The sequence below is a fragment of the Ambystoma mexicanum genome, chromosome 4p, assembly GCF_040938575.1.
Source record: "Ambystoma mexicanum isolate Mex_15411 chromosome 4p, UKY_AmexF1_1, whole genome shotgun sequence".
Classification (NCBI taxonomy): Eukaryota; Metazoa; Chordata; class Amphibia; order Caudata; family Ambystomatidae; genus Ambystoma; species Ambystoma mexicanum.
Genome location: NC_090927.1, coordinates 1,170,901,577 through 1,170,922,389, shown reverse-complemented (window position 1 = coordinate 1,170,922,389; position 20,813 = coordinate 1,170,901,577). Strand labels below are relative to the sequence as shown.

General features: G+C 45.2%; 1 protein-coding gene across 4 annotated transcripts in view; it reads left to right on the top strand.

Moving 5' to 3' along the window:
• The window catches only part of ADGRG6 (adhesion G protein-coupled receptor G6), a 606,009-nt gene that overhangs the window by 502,369 nt on the left and 82,827 nt on the right, over positions 1 to 20,813 (top strand). For all 4 annotated transcript variants that reach the window (XM_069606809.1, XM_069606811.1, XM_069606808.1 and 1 more), the window contains one exon: positions 5,932 to 6,072. In XM_069606809.1, the coding sequence (XP_069462910.1) occupies positions 5,932 to 6,072 (141 nt within the window). The remainder of the gene's footprint in view (positions 1 to 5,931; positions 6,073 to 20,813) is intronic.

Genomic DNA, 20,813 nt, shown 5'->3' with positions numbered 1-20,813 from the left:
TTGTTTCACCTTTTGAGGGGCTTTCATGTACAGCATCACATGTTTAGTTATTACATGGCCAGGTGCAGCCTCACATGTCCAGGTGTTGCCATCATATGCCTGGTGCAGTCATTGTGAACTTATCTCCATACCTCCAGTGGCAGCTTTGCGCATCCAGGCACAGGATCATCACACAAGCACAGCCATCATATGCTAGGCACTGCCCGGTAGCCAGGCGACTTGGTGTGTTATGCCCGGGTATAACTTCACATTCCTAGGTACAGCCAGCTCTGCCTACATTCAGCAACTAAAACCAAGGTGCGATTTCCTATGCCCGGGCACTCCAGTCATGTGCATGTGTGGCCCCATATAGCTAAGCACAGCCAGGTTATGCCTAAGTAGAGCCACCTTTTCCCACTTGCTTGTTTGTTTGTTTGTTTGTTTATTATTTGTAATGCACCGAAATACCCTAGGGTAACAGGGCGCAGCAGATACAGGAATTTGCAAAACTTAGTTACAGACAATAAAATATGTACAAGGCATAAACACAATGATAATGAAAGTAAGCAGGAATATATACATATATACAGTTAACAGTTGTGTATCCAATATGTCCAAGAGACAAGTGGGAGGCGCGGAAACCTGGCTCAGTATGTTTAGACAGTGGCTGTCTTCAGCGAAGACATCATCTTGGAACGGAAGTTTTGGTAGGGTAAATCCATTCTAAGAGTGGGTGGTAGGGAGTTCCACAGTTTAGCCGCTTTCACTGGGAAGCTATTACCTCCTATGGTAGAGCGTTTGTAGTTAGGGATGGAGAGGCAGTCTCTTTATGCTGTCCTTGTCGGTCTCAACCTTCCAGCCATCACCTCTTTGTTTTTGCGGTCTCAAGGATGTCAGTCTGTGAAATCTGTTGATAATGTAAATGGGGGCCGCGTTATTGAGGGACTTGTGGGAAGTGAGGCAGTTTTTAGGGAGATTTTGTCTGTAATGGGGGTCCAATTGTTCTGCTGGCTATGTGCTGTAATGTGGTCTCTTCTTGAGATGCCCAAGCGCTCTGAGTGCGTTGTTCTGGAGGGTTTGTAACTTGCTAGTAGTGGCTTTGGAGGACCCAAGATAAAGGGTGTTGCAGTAGTCTAAACGGGATAGTATGAGGGCTCTGGCCAGGGTCAGGCAGCTGGTGTCGGATAGAAAAGGTTTGGCTGTACGGATCAATTTACACGTGTAAGCCGTGGAGGAGGCTAGTGAGTTGACCTGTCTGTTAAAGGTGAAATTGGAGTCCAGGTAGAAGCCCAATGTTTTGACTTCGTGTCCCACTCTGATAGTATTGCCATCAATTATGAAGGATGAGTAGGCTGGGCTTAATTTCTTTAGGCTGGCAGTGGTGCCCAAGGTGATGAGTTCAGTTTTATCATCATTCAGGCATAGACGATGAATGGCCATCCATGCCTGGATGATGATGTAAACCCTATTCACCAAGGCCAAATCATTTCCATAATCTCCAGAAAGCGGAAGGAGGATCTGGGTATCATCTGCGTAGTTAGTGTAGGTGATACCGAGATGATCCAGATCATCGAAAAGGGGCTTGGTAAATATGTTATACAGTGTAGGGGAGACACAGGAGCCCTGAGGTACGCCACAAGTGATGGGTATGGGGTCTGCGTCTGTAGGCGAAAAAACCCTCATGGTTCTGCCATCGAGGAAAGATCTAATCCATGTAATGGCCTCGGGAGAGAAGTGGGCAGCCGTGTGTAGGTGAGTGCAAAGGACCGAGTGGTCGACCAGGTCGAATGCTGCAGAGAGGTCGAGGAGGAGGAGTAATGCTGCTTGGCCACTGTCTTTGAGCAGATCGATCTGTGTTTGAAGGTCGATGAGAGCTGTCTCAGTCCCATGTTGGGGTCGGAAGCCTGATTTTCTGGCTCCTAACAAGTGGTGTTCTTCCAAGTGCTTCTGTATTTGAACATAGGCGACCTTGTCCAGGATTTTCAGGAGGAATGGTACCGTTGTTATGGGTCTGTAATTAGTAGGTGTGGCTGGGTCAAGAGTAGGTTTTTTTAGTAGAGGTAGTACCCAGGATTGTTTTAGGTTGGTTGGGATGGACCCAGTGGCGAAGGAGGCATTGATTAGCTTTGTGATAAATGGGGAGAGGTCACGGGCAGCGTCTTTTATAAGCTCTGCTGGACATAGGTCTCCCTGGCAGTTAGAGGGCTTTAATGACAAGATGATTTTTTCAACTTCGAGTATGGTCACTTTTGTAAAGTTGAATTGTGTATATTCACTTGTAGTCTGCTTCTCGGGTGACTTGGGCAAGGCAGGGTTGTTCAAGGATGCTTTTTTACAGGATATTTTATTTTGTAACGTAGCGATTTTGTTGGCTAAGGCATTTTGGATGTCGGTGCACCAATTCTTATCTTTGATGCAGGTGTCTGGTGGTGTTATGGGGGTTTCTACTTCTTTTAGAATAGAAAATAGTTCCTTCATGTTTGAACTGGCTTGGGAGATGCGGGAGTCAAAGGAGGTACGTTTTGCTAGGAGGATTTATTTTTTGTACAGGACCGCTAGTTTGGTGAATTTGATTTTATTGGCTACTGATGGGTCTCTTTTCCAGATGGTTTCACAATTTCTTTTTTGTTATCTTAAATTTTTGAGGAAAGGTGTGTACCAATTGTTCAGGTGTGTTTTGGGCTTGCTTGACCTGAGTTTGAGAGGGGCAATTAAGTCCAGGGAAGTGGACATAATTTTATTGTATTCCTCCACCAGGCTCTCAGGGTCCAAGTTGTCAGGGAGTGAGTTGAGTGTGGGGAGTAGGTTGGGGATACTTGCAGTCTCATATGCCAGGTACTGCGCCCTGTGCATGGTTGCTACCATTTTATTCCAGGTGAAGCCTCTTTTGCCAAGCCGTAGTCATCATATACCTAGGTAGAATGTATGATTCCCAGATACAGATTGTACCCAGAAAATACCTTATCTGCCCAAGTGCAATTTCACATGGGCGTGTAGGACCATCACACGTTAAAACAACTTCCTGTGCCTGGGTAACACCATTGCACATAGCTGCACGCCCATGTACTACATTATATGCCAGATATGGCTACAATTATATGCCAAATTTAGCCTCTTATGCTAGGTCCAGCCTCACACACCCAGGTGCTGCCATCATCATTTGCCATCTCATAATCCCAACTACAGAATTATATGCCCATGCACTTCAATTATATGCCCAGGTGCTCCTCACTTGTCAGGGTTCATTAAGCTCCACATATCTATGTGCAGTTGAACATGGCCAGTACTACCTTCATATGACAAACACATATGTATCTAACCTACTTACTGTCATTTACCATCAAGTGTGGTCTCATATGCACATGTATATCCTTCCATGGCCTTCCCCTCTCACTTTACAGGCCATCTCCCTGTTGCTGTGGTGTAGGGGGCATTGCTGGCTCCAGGCAAGGGACAGCAGTGTGGCAGTCCCTCTGCATGGGTAGTCTCTCTCTCTCTCTCTCTCTCTCTCTCTCTCTCTCTCTCTCTCTCTCTCTCTCTCTCTCTCTCTCTCTCTCTCTCTCTCTCTCTCTCTCTCTCTCTCTCTCTCTCTCTCTCTCTCTCTCTCTCTCTCTCTCTCTCTCCTGCACTCCAGGTAGGGTTTACAATTCTATAGTAGGCAGCAAATGGGTCATTTAGGAGGGCTGGGAAGTCCTTATTTTGGATTCTTGCATTGCTCTGTCGTTGATTGTGATAAGATAATGGCACCTTGCTGGATAGCCTGACAAACATATTTGGCATCAATAATAGCACCGTGGGGTGGATTGCATCCTCCCTCCGTGGAGGGAGGGGAGTGTCCAAAACTAGATCTGTCCCTCTTCTCTCCTTCACTTTCCAGACCTACGTGGATGGCACACAGATTCCTTTTATTTGCGTGGCAATCCCAGTCTTGAGCCCAATTTGATTGCATCCTGCCTCTCCTGTGTCCAAAACTGTATGATGGTGACAGTAGTGGAGGCAGGATTTGATGCCAGGGGGTGGATAATAGAGCACAAGAGAGAGGTTTGAGGGCACACTGGGTGCCAGGGGAAGCCAGGGGAGTGGCCACCACCCTCCTGCCCCACCCCGGCTCCGCCACTGGATAGTGAACAACTTCAACCATAATGCTTGAAACATTGAAATCATCCGTTTGGGCTCGGCTTCCTTGCCCTCTCTACCTTTCTGCTGGCCTCCCCTGATTGGACAGCTCATTGTTGGAGGTTATTTCCAATAGCTCTCCTTCCTTAGCCCCATATGCCCTCATATAAATCGTACCTATATTGAATTTCACTCACATGTTTGAGATTCGAGAAACGAATCAACTACGGCAGCAGGTTTTACCTCGCCCTCTGTAAGACTCTCCCCATCTAGCTGTAAAATAAGGCCGCCAGGCTCATCCTTGCGCAGAATCCCACAGAACACATCACACTGGCCCTGAAATCCTTGCGTTGGCTCCTTCTTGAAGACAGGATCTCCATCAAGACGCTTTGCTTTATTCATCAGGCCTATTAAGGCTCAGGCCCGGTGCATCTTCAGAAGAAAGCGTCCAAGTACATGCATACCCAGCAGTCTCCTGGGATCTGCCTCTTAGAGATTACTGAGTTTCTGGAGGAAGATCGGTGGCAGGACATTTGCCGGTGTGAGTGCTAGATTATGGAATAAACTCCCTATTCATCTCAGATTGGAATAGGACCATCTTTGGTTTAGAAAAATGCCTTAAGATATTCCTTTTTTAAAAAGCCTTTGATCAATAATACATGTTTTTACCCCCTGGTGGCTTCTGGTCTCCTACCACTTCTTTCCTACTTTCCAAAACTGGTAAAGACTCCTTGGCTCTGGGTTTCTCTACAATGCACTCTTCCACTTGCAGTCTACTTTTTCCTCTTTTGGCCTAGGTGCCTCTTGGTCGAACTATGAGAGATTGCACTTGATCTTAGTGTTTTATTTTGCAATGCCTATACTTATGCCCTACTGGACCCTGGCATTTTCCTGATCTGAATGTTCCAAGGCATTAAAGTTCACTTTTATTGCATCGCCCCTCCGATTGTTCTTGGGTGGTGCTGCAAAGTGACCTGTTCGTATATGGGACCTTACAAATGACCATTAAATAAATAAATACGTTGCATCACCAAAGTTGTGTCGAATTTTTGTGTGAAGCTCTGCAGCTTAAAATGCACAACATCTAACCCATAACACGTTCACCAGCACAAGCACAACCAATTCACGTTGAAAACCAATACATTGATCACTGACCTCAGAAGTAAGAGCAACAATGTGCAGACACATGGCAGTAATGCTTGAAACATATATTTAAAATAATGCAACGATTGTTAAGTCGCTTAGGGAGACACATCCACAATTTTGGATAATGTAAGCGAGTCCCGTTGGGAGCTCATTCAATCCCCATTCAATTACCTAAATACAAATAATGTTCAGTTATTTGGTATATAGAGTGTGTATGTAATTTTTTGAGAGAGGAATTGATACGTGTATTTCAATCATTTTTTGAAATATTTTAATTTATCTTTCTCAGTAATTGTATTCTTGTCTTGTCCTTAGTTCCACCCTATATGTCCTCAGCGTCTAAAATGTATTAACTGTGATCATAATATTCAGGGCCAAAATGGCGAAAACAATCAAAATACGCAATCCTTGTAAAATTGGTGTCCAGTTCTTTCTGAAAACTGCCAACCTAAAACAGTCGAACATTGCACTGAGGGTTAAGTAGACAACATTTACGTTGGCAACTTTAGGTCTGGTCAGAATTCAAATGGCTTGAGCCCTTACAATTAAAACCTAAAGAATTGTAATATCTTATCATTTGATAACCACATTATGCCAGCACCCTTTTTGCCTCTGGGTCTCTGTCCATGATTTTGTTTTCTCCTGGTGTGCTGTATGTGTATTTATTTTCTTTTCTTGTGTCTTGCGCAGATTGACATGGCTAGCTCTCAATCAAAATCCTTGGCTTCCGTGGTCCTGCCTTCAAGTTTATTGACACGCTTACAACCATCTGAACTGGAGGCCGTGTCCAGAGCGCAGTTCACTTTCTTCAAAAAGAAGGGTCTTTTCCAGGTAGGATAAGCTGTGTTTTAATTTCTACATTGGGGACTCTTTGCAATGGCGATTACAATTTGTCAAGAGTTGAATGTTTTCATTTTGACCAATTTACATACATGTAGGAAGGATGGTTTGACATGTCTTGCCATGCTACACGATGAACCAAAAAGGAACTGAGCAGGCCTTCTATTATGTTACTGAATTCTCCACTCGCACAGGTGGAATGTACGTACAAAATTGAAAAAATGGCGAAAACAAATGTAAAACCTGGTTGCAGGGAATTGAAGGAGAACTTAAGTGTTTATTAATCGGCAATCCACAGAACCTGTGTACCCTTGAAAATTGTCCGGTAATTTGACGTTACAATGATGGAATTTCTTGTTTGGGAGAAATCATTTTGGATTAAAGAAAGTTAGTCCTTTGGAAAGAAATCCAGGATGTTTTACTAGATGAGACTTTGTGCGGCTAATAAAACCGAAACTCCGGAACCGGATGAAACATGCTAGGTGCGAGAATAAAAGACAGTACTGTCAAGTTGCACACAAAGTAAATCCACCATTTTGTAGGCCTTGCGGTCTCTATGCACTGGCAGTAATCTGCTGCAGCCATTGATTAACCACGTGCGGGAAGATGAGGGAAGTCTGCAACTGTGATTCCATTATCAATACCAGGACCACACAATGGTCACTGCGTTTCCGAAACTAAGGCTAAAAATGCAAGAGGAAACTTTAAAATATACAATGTTCAAAACCGTGTTCAGGCCATTTAGAGAAAAAAAATACAGAAAGCAAAAGTTGACAAGTTTTTTTGCTGAGAAAATGTCCTGACTCATACAGTATAAGACCAGAAAAGGTCCAGGAAAGGGTCAGTAAAAGGTGAAAACAAAAACATGACAGCACAAAGTAAGGCATAAACAGGGGTGGACTGGGATCCAAAAGAGGCCATGTAAAAAATGTTCAAAGTGGCCCCATATTATACATTTTCAGCAAGCCCAACACTTTCCCTATGAGAAAATGTGGAAATAAAATAGATTATCACACAATAGAGGCCCGGGGTTCAAAGGCCTATCGGGAAATGCCCAGAGTTCCCAATAGGCCAGTCCAGCTCTGGGCATAAATAGGAAAAGGGAATAAAGATGGAGAGAGTCGCGAGGAGGGGGAATATGGGAGAGGCCTCACTTAAATAAAAAATAAAACGAAATTCAGATAGAAAAGAAGTTACAAAATAAATAATAATGTGGTCAAATCATAAAATGAAGCCTTTCTCATTAATGACATAAAGCCGCAAGGGTTGTGGACCCCAAGAGGATGGCCCACCACATAACCATCAGACTTGTCCTTAGTACGGCACAACATAGCCGCAACTTTCAGAATTGCCTTTAGAATTATGCATTACAGAGTTTTGAGATTTTTTTTCACTTAACCCAAAGGACCACTCTCCTGTAAACTGTATACGTAAACATTGTATACGGGAGGGGGAGCCCGAACCAGACTCAGGACTAAGGGCCGTTAACAAATGTGTACAAATAAGGGGGGTTGTCCTGACTGGAGAAGTCTAAGCTGGCTGCAGTTTATTTATTGCAGTATGATTTTAAAGACAATCCGCTATCTAAGGGTGTCACAATTTATATAATTACCAAAGATAGCAGTACATGAAAAGAACGGTAATAAACCACTTGTGCTCAATCATTGGTTTGTAAAGGACCAGCTTTTATTAAGTGGCTGTCCTTATTTCTTTAAACATTTTGTGAAAGAATTGTAAATATCATATATCAAGGTGCACATATTTCACCCAAATGCACAAGAAAATACAAACAGGTATCGGTGCAAAGTATGAAACAAAAAGTAAAGTCAGTACATACAGGTATGTGCTGTGTGTTAACATTGATCCAAAACAAAATGATAGTACAAAGGCATCATGTTTGCCACTAATACATTCTATTTTGCTGTTTTTCTAATTGTAGAATGATTCTACCCAACAGGATTTATAATAGGTTTTACCCAATGCAACGTGTAACTGGTGTAACCACAATAATCCTAAAAATATGTAAAGACCTTGGATGGCTCTATCATAGCCAGGCTAAAGGGTGACCAAAAAGTAGTTGATCGACGTCACTGAAGTAAATCTCAACTAGGATTTTAAGGGGGATCCTATCACACCGCTAGGGTGAAGGAGTCCCCGGACGTTTCGGCTTTTGGTGGGTCACAGCCTTCTTCATGGAGCCAAGGAGTGGAGTTCCCTGTAGAAGATTTAAGGCAAGCTCGTATTACTAAAGTGGATTATCAAAAAAGATGTAGAAGACGCACAGTGGTTTAAAAGGCGGTACATATACATGTCATTGTCACAAGGATACAAGACCCTTTAATTAAAACTCAAAGGAACATGTCTAGTTAACTTATATTGGTGAACAGAGAATAGCCTCACATCGGCCAAGGTACTGGATGGAAGCCCAAGGCTAGTAAGATATAGGGTGAGATGTTCCTCTATAAATAACATAGGCTTGTGCTACAATATGCTGGATAGAGGAGAAGCAGAGCACTGAAAATGGCTCTAGTGTGACATAAAATACACAATGTGCTCAACATATCCCCCTCCATTGCCCAATGATATAACCATGAAGTAAGTAAGTATTGGAGGTGTATAGTACCTTAAGATGGTGCTGTAAAATAACCCCATTGTGGTTTGCTGCTGCTATGCAAGGTACGAGCTAGAAATGGCGTGCTGGAAGGAGCCTAGCATGCTGGATTAGAAGGAAGCTGCAAGCGTCTGCCTACACAGAAAGACAGAAAAATTGGGAAATAAAGGGGGGCCTATACTGGGCCTGATTTTGTCTAAATTGTGGTGAACCAGCCTGTGACTGATTCACTGAAAGGAAGGGGTGCCAGGGCATCGGATAGACAATTACCTTGTATTCGTACGTATGGAAAGAAATCCTGTGCTCCGTGTGGCCTCTGGAGTCAAAATGGAGCTGTGCGGTATGGTTCTGGACTGAGCATGCGCCTAAATGAGAATACTGATTTAGCGCGCATACTCAGTAGCATTAAAACGGGGCCGGCTGCATGGTTACTCGGCAACGGCCCCGTGTAATGAGAGGGGAGCTGCCGAGCGATCTGGGCGTGCCAGTGAGTTGCAATTCTGTAAGTGCGCGTGCTCAAAGGAGCGCAGTAGAACAGACGCGCATGCTCAGAAGGGCCGGCTTTGTAGTAGCCCGGTATCGGCCCTGTGAGGCAGAAAAAGAGCTGTCACGGGGCTGGGGAGTGGAAATCAGATGTAGATTGAAATACAGGTGAGGTGTACATAAGCTAGGGCAGGACAGAAGCGCAAGCATGACCCCAAATCATGAAGTGAATAAAAGAGGTCTAGTGCTGTGGGTAACAAATGGCCCCCCTTTTTGTACACCTTTGTATACGTAAACATGGCAAGGAGATAGGCACTATAAGATCGCATGCCTTTGAACTAGTTCCCAAGAAAAGGTTAAGGTAGCCTACATGCAACTTGGATGTTTGCCAATGTATTTCTACTCTCACAATCAGTTCATTGGGTTCTGGAGAAACATAAAAAGGGGGTGCGTTTGGTGTCATGGCGATATCTAGCTGTGTGAGCATGAAAGCCCTTCATGAACTCTAAAATGGTGCACATAGTTCTCCTGCGTAGATCTTATTCGCCTCTACGATGAAACACAAAATATCAAACTTTTTAGACCGTAAACTGTTCCTGCGGATTTATATTCATTGGTAGGTCATCAAAATGCACAGTAGGGAGGTTCACTGACAACTCCACAGATATCAGGATGCAAATTAGAATTTAGGGAATTCCCAAGAAGCACCCAATGAAATCTTAAAAGTACTGCAGAAGAGTCAGGTCACTGTGGGATCTGTGCTTGTTCACGAATCACAAAACTCTGAATGCAGGCTGTATTAGCTGCTACACAGCCGTATTCGGTTCCATGTGATAATATCCCCGCTAAAATGTCGCCATACAAGAATGGCGCCTTTTTTTCGGCAATATTACCCCATGGAACCTGCGCGGGACACCCACGAAACCCCAATATTTTTTTAAAGGAGCAGGGGGCACCCTCGCTCCCATTTACCCCATAAATAATGTCGCCTATGCCACTTCCCGGCGACTATATGTAACGCAACATTATTTATGGGGCTCATATTACCCGATTCCCCGTATTCTGGGTTTTCCTAAACAGCCAAAGTTTTGGAAGCTGTTTTTTCATGGCTATCTTTCTAGTCATGCCACTCAATGCTAAAGTTCCTCCCTTGCCACTTGTGCCACTAAAGAAATAGAAAAAAGGCACTTTTATATCAGCTCTGGTTTCATTTCCGGTGTCGGCCATGTTGACTTTTTTTCGTTGTGTAAATCAAATGCGTGCCTAAGCCTTTTTGCCAGAATGAAAAGTTATGTGTATCCCAGGCTGATAATCAACGTAAGACCCTTTAACAGGGCTGCGGCATCGGGTAATGGCACCACAGCTATTGTGAAAGGCTGAGCCAACTGCGGATGAAGGGCCATTACCAAATGGTGCTGCTGCTTAATTCAATTGCAGCGGTACTTGGCTGCCAAGTGGGGGCCAACAATGCAGTCAAGGATAGCGTTGTAGTGTATGGCAATTGTGGTTTGGGTGTGAATCAAAGGGTCGTGACACATATAGAAGTGTCCAGCACCCAATCAGACTCATTTTAAGACTAAATTCCTGCATGCACGAGTCAGCCAAAACAAGGCGACCCGGTGAGAGCGGTGTATACAAAGGAAAGAAAACACGTCATACAAAAAGAAGAGATTACTGAAGATGTCAAATTGGTTTGAAAATCAGGGAGGCGACATTAAAAGTGGCCAGTATCTAATTAACTAATTAATCATCATCAAGTAAGTTTATTTCAGAAACACTAAATAATTTCCATAAAAACAATTACATAAAATGGCAATAGCAATAACAAAATCATGTGCAAACAAGATGAGAACCACAAACTATGGATAAAAATAATCAGATGACATTCCTATAGATTTTGTTGAATGTTTCCTCGTAAATAACACGATCTTAAAAAAATACAGAAGTGCCCACGCCACATTAGAACCCGGCGAGGCACAATCAGATTGTTACAAACAATATGATTGGCCCTTGCCGGGTAAGGCTTATCTGAGCTCTCCATTTGGAGTGCCGGGTCCCTGAGTTCCATGCCTTTCTTCCCCGGCTGTCATGGAAATGGAGAAGGGACTACGTGTAATCCCCCCTCCTCGGGCTCTATTGCTTCACAGTTTAATTCCACCCAAAGCAAATAGATCAAGGCAAGTCTTTACTGAGTAAACCCCGTCTCCCGCAGGAGAGGTTTTATCATGTGCCCTCTCAACCTGGAATAAGCAGGACAGAATAATAATAACTGGGCCAGCTCCTCCCTGAGTGCATTATACATAGGTCATGATTGTCAATATTCTCCGACCATGCTGCCACCACGGATAATAAAAAAACACAATTAAAACGTGCCCTAGTTATAATTATTCACTGAGATTGATTCTCAGCCCATAGCAGATAACTTTGTAATCAGGGTGTCACAATAATTGCAAGCTTCCCATTCAAAGGATCCAGAATCTCCCGGTACTCTCGGTTCTCTGGGATGTACAAATGGACCCTCATTGTGGCAGCTCTTATTTCACTAACAGGTAGGATATCTGGTGGAAGAAACACATGGGCCACATGTACTTCTGTACGTTTTGCCTTGAGGTGCCTCAACCAGGGAATCTTCTCATTAAGATGTTTAAAGAACAGATATGTAATTAACTCCTGGGTCAGTACAGTGTTGGGATTATCCCATAGTTTGAGCCAGTGAAGAACAGGCTTTGCTGAGACTGTGCCACAATGAATCTATAACCCAGTTCCAAGTGTACTCCAAAATTGGGGGCCGCAACGAGGAAGACCCAAAGCTCTCTTAAAAGAGTTAATCTCCACCACCTGGATGCAGTTAACATTGCTGCAGCCCCACATCTCCATGCCAAACCTGGCGACAAAAGCTGCTTTTCCATTGGTTTAGCCTTGAATATACACATGGCTCTGGTTGCCCCACCCATGGCCTGTTCAAATCTATTGGTTTGTTTGGTCACATTTGGATCGGCACTAAAGTTGGACGAAAACCTAACCCCAAGATAGTAGAAACTTTGGACTCTTGGGATCTGCTCACCCTTACAGAACAATGCTGGGCATTTCAAGATGTACTTCCCCGTACAACAGGCTGTAACAGCCAAGCATTAACTCCTACGTCCAAGGTGCCCATAAATATGTTATAATCATGGAAAAGCCTCTGCAACGCTTGAGGGGTACGCGCCAATACAACTGTATCGTCTGCATACACCAGGAGGGACAGAGGCAGACTGCCCATACTAGGACATTCGGGGTAGAATTCAGTAGACAGTCGTACAGGCTGTTAATATACAAACCGAACATAGGGGTGCCAGGACACAGCCCTGACGCGACCCCAGCTCCACTGAGAAGGAGGCAGTAGATCTCCCATTTGCACCACTCCTCACGCAGGCTTAAGTTGAGCAGTGCAAATTATCAGAGTTTACTAAAGCCTGTGGCCAATTCATGGATCTGAGCATGTGTCCACAATTGATTTTATTCAATGCAGTGCTCAGATCCATGAAGGCTAGCTAGATCGGCTCGTCCTTAACAAACACTGAGTTGTCCACCATCAAATAAAGGTTCAGAGACTGTTCGGGAGTCCCGAGGCTGGGTCTAAACCCTAACTGTATGGGAGAAAAAATATTACTGCCCACTACCCAGTCCTCTAACCTTGCTAGGATGGCACGCCCCATACATTTTAAAAAGGGAATCCAAAAGGAAAATAGGCCTGCATGTAGCGAATAGAACCCACTGCCTTTTGTTACAAATTGGCTAGATGATGGCACACGACCAGGACACCAGACTCATACCCCTTGCAGAGATCTCATTAAAGCCCAGAGTCGGGACTGGTGCCCACAAATCAGGCTCAGATAGAAGAAGGTCAGCCAGATCATTATCTGGGACAGGTGCCCTAGCTCTCCGCCGATACTTAATGGCTTTTATAATTTCGTCCTCAGTGAATTCAATATTCTCTTCATTAGCTGCCTCCACAGTCAGTACAGGATCCTCTATATATAAATAGTCAAGGGTTTCTCCCCCGGAACCCTCACTATATAGGGAAGAGAAATGGGCCAACCACGCCTTGTCAGTGACCATGACATCCATCGCTTTAGGCTTATATTTATAAAAATGGCCCATTGTTCTCAATTTCCACAAAATGTTTTAGCCCGTTGCTAGCGGACACTCGAACCCAATCGGCCATGCATCAGCTTCGATTTCCCTTTTTCTTTTGGCAGTAACCATCTTGAAGAAGCCCTGGCACCAACAATATCCATTTTAGAACCCAGAGGAATCCTCAATACACCTAGTAACCTAGATTTTGGTCTTGTACATTCCGAGTCGAACCAGCCCAACTTGGCTGGCCCCTTCCCTCTGCCTGCCACAGTGTTGACGTGTCTATTAGGTTGGATATTAAACACAGAAATTTGGTCAGAATAATGCTCTGGCCACACCACCCTGTGGACAAAGTTCCTGTCCGTTATTCTGGACTACCTTCCTCAGTAGACCTTCTTGCTCAAGGGACTGCAATTTAAGCCTGCACTTGGAGGCATCCTGTGACACTTCCAGAAGATACAATTACAGGGACGAAACACGTCTCTCTGAAGTTTGAAATTGGAGCCTGATATGGAAGTGATCGCTACAAATTTCACCCACCACTTCAAATCCCACTACTGACTAACATAATTTGACCAGGATACATAAGTAATCAATTGTGGAGAGGTACAACGCCGAGGAAAAAGTAAGCTTTCCAGGGATGTCGTCAGGGAAACGACCATTAGCTGTAAGCAGCTCCCAAGCAAGAGAGAAAAGAATGCAGAGGCTCGAGGGGGAACGACTTGCTTGCAAGATTAGATTTAACCAGCGTACGCAAGCTTCCTAAACTGCGACCCCACTAACATTTCAGGGCCACCACAAAGTAAGCAACAAAACCATGCACAGAGATTTCCTCCTGTGACCATGTCTCCTGGAGAAGGATTATATATGCCTCAAAAAGAATCACGGCCTCCGGGCTAGCAAGCCTAGATTGTATACATGCCACATTCCACGACAGGACCACCAGAGTCTGAACCAGCAACAGATCCTTTGAGGAGCCATTATGCCAGAAGGATGACATACACTAGGCCCAGACTGTGGTGGTCATTCAATGCCATCCATCTTGGTTAGAAAATCCTAACGACTGGTTAAGGAAAGCAGAGGTTTCAAATGAACAGTTCCCTGGAAGCCCAAACAGTGCCAGGACTGTCCCCTGTTTCCCTGAATTTTAACCCATAGGATTCCAAACTGTGCTTCTAGGAACAACCTTGGGCCACTCTGAATAATCCGAATTAACCATAGTCTTGAGCCCCCCACTTACCCCACAAAAATGACTCAATGGAACTATCCACGCACAGCACTTGCCACTAGGTGTCCCTGATTTGGAGTTAACAACATATTCCGGGACACAGGGTTGCGCGAAGGGCACCACTATACAATAACCGTCTGCATACTTCTTTGTTAGACTCATCCACGGCACCCTCCAAGCAATCAATATGTAGTGGAGGTTCACGGGTCTTGCAGAAATGTTCATATTAATCCAGTGAGTCATCTTGTTAATACAAGTTTTACAATCCTCAGAAGCACCTTCAACCATCCGGGGGGCGTTCACAATCACACCCATAAGAGGAAGAGCCTCAGGGGGTAGTTGTAAAAGGTTCCGGGCTGATCCTAGTGCTTTACCATTCTCAATTGTCCTAGAATTATGACCCATACCTCCATAGACACCTTCAATGGCATAGTCATAGGTGGTTCATAAGCAACATGGTTATCCGCTCTCGCCTCCTGGGTATGGTTGACTGCCACAACATAAGCCAAGTCCAAGACCAAGTTCATGAAAACGTACATTCGGCATTCGGGACACAGATGGACAACGCTCCCCGGGGAGCATGTTCATTGTTGAAGAGTTGGCCCTCTTAGCAGCCTTTATCTGCTCCTCCAACTGCCCAACTACCCTTTCCAAATATGAATCCAGGAGGTCATGGGGCTTTTCCTCCATCTTCTTCTTTTGCCTCTTGTGCTTCTTGGGCACATTGTCCGGCTTGATCCAAAGAGATGTCAAAGAACAGGTTGTAGCTTTTCTCTTCACCATGATCCGCCACCCAGATGCCCTATGAATGTAACAAGAAGCCTTTCAAAGGCTTGAGTTAAAATTGGACTCAATGGGAATGGGGAGGACGGAAGCACTGGCACCAAGTCTCCCGCTCGCAGACTCGTAGTTTGCCAGTCCGGAACCAAACAGTACCGGCAACCTTACTGTAATGAGGCTCAATGTGTGCTGTTAAATAACCACCTGGAAATGTGCAGGTCACCGTCACCTTCAAGAACAAAGCGATAGGATCATTTGCTAACATCTGGGATTTAAAAAATACATTGCTTCTGTGGCACAGGTGTGACCAGGCAATGTTCAGAATGAATGGGCTCAATGGTCCTTTCCCACAACGTTGTGAACCAGATATTGTTGCAGAGCCTTTTAGAGGTACACTTGGTACCTTACACCTGATTCACACTGTGTTAAAGTGAAGCCAGTCTAGTTGCCAGGTGCACCTCTAAAATGGGAATGTGCAAATATAATTCACCAAGATATGCCCAAGGGAATCTGAGAGACTCTCCGGGCATCCCCACATGCCCTTCATTTTAAGACTTGGCAGCACACCTGGATTAGGGGCAAGCTCACTGGCATCTCCTAATTTACTCCAGTGCACAGCTTTGTAAATCCAACCTAATTTGTTTTTTTCACTTAGATTCCCTTCCTGATTTCACACGGTGTGCTGTAGGGTTTTCCTAGGGTTTCCCAGGGTCTCCAGGTAGGGGCAAAACAAATAAATAAACATAAACTCCCAGCATTCCTGGCCAATGTTAGATTGATAGGTTCTTCCAGCTATGCAAGCAGAATCTAGCGTCTAGGTGAGGGCAGCCAGAGGGAAAACAGAAGCTAAGGATATCTCACTCCTCGGGGGAGTAGGAGAGCAATCGGGCTCAGCAGCTCCTCAGAGTGGATTAGGAAGGAACACTTTCAGTGTTTTTTTTACAAATAAAGGAAACATGAAAAAATCACTCTTCCCTGGAAAGATCCCAGACTCATTAAGACTCATTAAGTAGGAAATCTCTTTTTTTTTTTTTTTGCTGTAAAAGAGACAAAGCTTTTTTTCTGGCACAGAACCCGAATTTCCATGAAGGATAAGTGTTCAGACTTCCACAAGTGTCTGCGGTATATTAAATATGTTTTGCTGTTGCACTTGCTTCAGAAGATGAGGCAAGAACACCATAGCACAGGTGCCAAGTTCATTTGGCATGATGGTCCCGGACAAAAGCACTTAAGGACGTGTAATCTATGGCATAGCTAGCCCCTGCTATTCTGGCACCACCGTGACCAAGGGAGTGCAACATCCGAGCTCCAGGCCAGGGATGGGTCCCCCAGCAACCACCCCCAACCCCAGACCAGGTCGATAGGTAGGGAAGCTGCATCACCTGCCATTTCAAAAACCGGCGATGGACTGCATTCCTCCACGCCATGCGAAGCAGGCACTAAGGTGGATGTTTAAGGGATCCCAATGGCGACCCCTTTTGTAGTTCTAAACTACGAACTACAAAAACTATGGTCCTCATTCCGAGTTTGGCAAAGTGGGAAAAAAGTAGTGGTAATTCTGCTCCTGCCATTTTTCCTACACCGCCAAACCACACGTTTTTGTGGAATTGCCACCGGCAGTATAACCTGGTGGTAATTCCGCCGATGTTTGGAGGAAAAGTGGAGGATTTATCTCCATCTTGATGCTGGTGGTAAATTCTCCAACTTTTCTCAAAAAAATCTGCTAAATTACCACTCAGTCTTTCTGCCGCTGGTAATTAAATCAAATCCCTGATCATAAATGGGGACTAACACTGCCCTATCACCATTTGTAATCCTGTGGCATACAGGACCAAGAGGCAGTAACTGTAGCCGATTTGGGTGCTATTTTGGCAGATTTACTGCCAAAATACTGCCAAACTTGGAATGAGCCCATAAACACTACAAACATTACACTCTGAAACCCTTCTTCTCTAACTCCCCTTTAAGGGATCTGCCCCATCAGCCCACCCTCCCTTACTGGGTGGCGTCAAAGGTAGACAGGTGAAACTGACAGAACAGACCCCTACTCCTTTCCTGGCTGCACCCACTGTGGAGGAGAGCCAGGAGATGGCCCCAGTGAGTGTTCCCACCTACTAGCTAGACTTGGGCAGGCCACCACTTCTCATTTCCCTCTCACACCAGGGTACACCACAACACCTACCTATCCATCCCCCTTCATTATCTAAAGTTCTAACCAATTGTATTCCTCCCACCTAACTGCATCTACAACTCCCTGAATAACTATATGTACACAAGGTGGCTGCTGCAGTCAGGCAACGCTTTTCAGTTCTTGTTGTGCTGTCCTGATTATGGTGGATGGGGTCTGCTCCTGGCACTGTTCTTCGCATTGTGGTGCCCTGTCCACCACATGCGGCACCAACTCACTGCACGGCACATGCCAAACAAATGTCTCTTCAGGCGGCCTGACTACCCACAGCAGCACCCGGGGCAACCAAGATCTTCGTTGGCGGCCGCATGCGTTGGTGGGCACCAACGACACAAATGCGTGCACAGCGTGTACTCATTCTTCACAGTGGCCCATGCACTGAGGGGCTGCCACACTCACAGTCACATAACAAGGTGCACATGATCTTCCTCCCACAGCACCGAGCTACCACACTGACCAGTCCATCCTCGTGGCACACATATCTTCCTCTACGTCCCCCATGCCTTTGGGAAGGCCGCCTGCAGCACCACCACACCCCTGACACATTGTTTTTTCTGGTGGCATCACCAATGCCATACATACTTCTTCCGCATTCAGCGCCACACTCCAGCATGCAACTTTCATGACCCCCCTATCTTCTTGGAGCTCTGGCCAGCGTGCAGAGCTCAAATTTACCCCCAGACCGCAAGGATGCAATGGCCCATGATTTTTGCTTCACTGCCCCACTTGACGTTGCAGGGCGACTTAAGTCTCCTCATCTTCACCTCCCAGGACTCTCTGGCAGACACAGCCTAGAAGGGCTTACATTCTGGGCCTGCCCCATCTGAACCCGCAGTGGGCCTTCACATAGGAGAACAACCAGGTCCCCTGGTTTGGGCTGCCGCACACACATGGTCCAGGATGGGCGATCTGATTATCCGGGAACGCCCCACACACGCAGTCAGGGGTCTTTGATAATGTGGCATCCGGTTTGGCCACTGTTTGGGCTGACAGCTTGTACGGCCCCAGGGCTGCTCAGGGTACGCAGGGCGTGCACACGGCAGATGTTCGGCCGCACCTTTGCATATGCGGCCTGCTTTTTAAAAGTTGTTAATCCCTTGGGCTCGCTCAAGGCTGTGTTCCCCCCAGAGAGCAGCCGTAATCTGCCTGTTTCTTCTATTCTATTTTTCCAACCTTCCCTTCCAACGGTTCTCCCTTTCAATGTTTTCTCCCCTGCCCAGTCCACTTCTTGGCAGGGTAGATTGTGTCCGTTGTTTTTTTTTTCTTCCTTGTATTTGTAATTGTATCTATTTTAGTTTTATATAGTCCTTTGCACCAAAACACTGTACATGAGAACAAGACGATACAATAAAATGCAGAGAAAATAGGAAACGCAGACGGAATCTGTATTTACAGTAACTTTGTTAACCAGAAGAGAGAATGTGAGATTTCAAAGCGACCAGGAAAGTAAAATAGCGAGAAGCAGAATGAAGAGAGGGAGAGCGTTCCAGTGTAGAGGGTTGGTCGGCCAACTCTTTGATAGTCTTTTGCGGGACACATGCCCACAAGGCGGCGATGATGTCACAACGTCATTCACATTTGACCCGCCCCTTTTTTAATTTAAATGTTTTTAATGGCTTAATTGAAATGCAAATGGTTTGTCCTTGGGAGGTGATGGTCACGTTTTTTAACTGCAAACATGACCATCACGACCCCAGGAACAAAGCATTAGCATTTGAATTAAGCCAGGTGTCAGAGCGTTACAGCTCGACCTGCAGGCTCAAAAGGAGCCACAGCTGCGGAGCCGCCCACAGAAAGAAAGCAGCAGGCGGCAGCGCCATGCTGTGTAAATGGCCACTTCAGTTTGCAGAGTGGCTGTGCTGGAGGCAGGTTGTCCCGCCACAAGTCTGGACAACCTGCGTCCCGCACAGCCACTCTGCAAACTGTCGGACGGAGTCCCTAATTGCGGGACAATCCCGCGAAATCCAGGACAGTTGGCCACCCTAGTAGAGGAGCAAGGAGAGAAAATAAACGAATATGAGACTGAGCACAGGGAGGACGAGGAACAGCAAGAAGGGAATGGGAAGAGGAGTGAAGTGAACGAGAAGGAGTAAACAGTGAAACAAGAGAAGAGAGATATACTTGTGCGAGGCCATGGAGAGATTTAAAAACTAAGCAAATTACATTTTAGACAATGATGGAAAGAAAGCCATCCCAGATCAGCCAGGGAAGAAAAAATTGAGTCAGGCGGAGCTAGGAGAAATACGACACAAATAGAGGCATTGAATACAGATTTCAAAAGGGGCTAGGCGAGATAGAGGAAGCCCAAAGAGGGTAGAAGAGCAGTAGAGGAGCCAGGAAAAAATTAAGGCAGACACCAGGAGTTGAGTGGCCTTAAAGGTCAAGAAAGGACAAGCTTTCTGAATGTTGTGCAAGTTAAAACGACAGGAACATGCTGATAAAGAAATGTGATGACTAAAGGATAGATCTGAGTCTAGATAAAGACCCAGATTACGGGTCATAGGGGAGGTAGGTAACTGAGCTATGGGGAATGATATGAAAGAGGGGAAACGGAGGTGGAATGGTAGTGGAAGGAAAGAAAAGTACCTTAGTCCTAGCGGCATTGAGTACTAAGAAGTGGTCCGTCATCCAAGATTTAATAGCAAGGATACAGGAGCTGAGCTTGTGATGCATATCATCAGTGAAGTGTGTGAAGGATAGAAAGAGTTGAGTGTCATCAGCATAGAAATGGTGAGATAGTCCAAAAGAAGAGATAACATCTGAAAGTGGGGACGTATAAAGAGAAAAGAGGAAAGGACCGAGGACAGAGCCTTGCCTAACACCATAAGTAAGCCGGAATGTATTGGAAGAAGCCCCTGCCCATGTGACTGAAAGAGCAAAAGTGGAGACCTGAGAAAAAAACAACGCATTCAAGAATTTTAGAAAGATAAGTGAAGAGCGAAATAGGATGGAAATTAGAAGAAGAAGATAGGTCAGCAGAAGGTTTCTTTAGAATAAGGATGATGATAGCGTGTTTGAATGAAGACGGAAGGATTGAAGTGGATAGACAGGAGTTAAACAGAATTGTAAGGTAGGGAGCAAGCGAGGGATAGACTTTAGGAATAAGTACCGCTGGAATAGGGTCCATTGGGGAAAAGGTTGGATGAACCCAAGCAAGCAGGAGAGAGGTGGTCTCGTTGGTAATTGGAGTGAACCTAGTAAAAGTCTCCCTAGGAGGTATCAAAGAAACAGAGGGAGTCGATTGCATGATAGAGGATTCAATAGCAGAACAAAAAGAAGAGACCTTAGACTTGAAATAGAAGGCGACATCGGAGGCTGAAAGA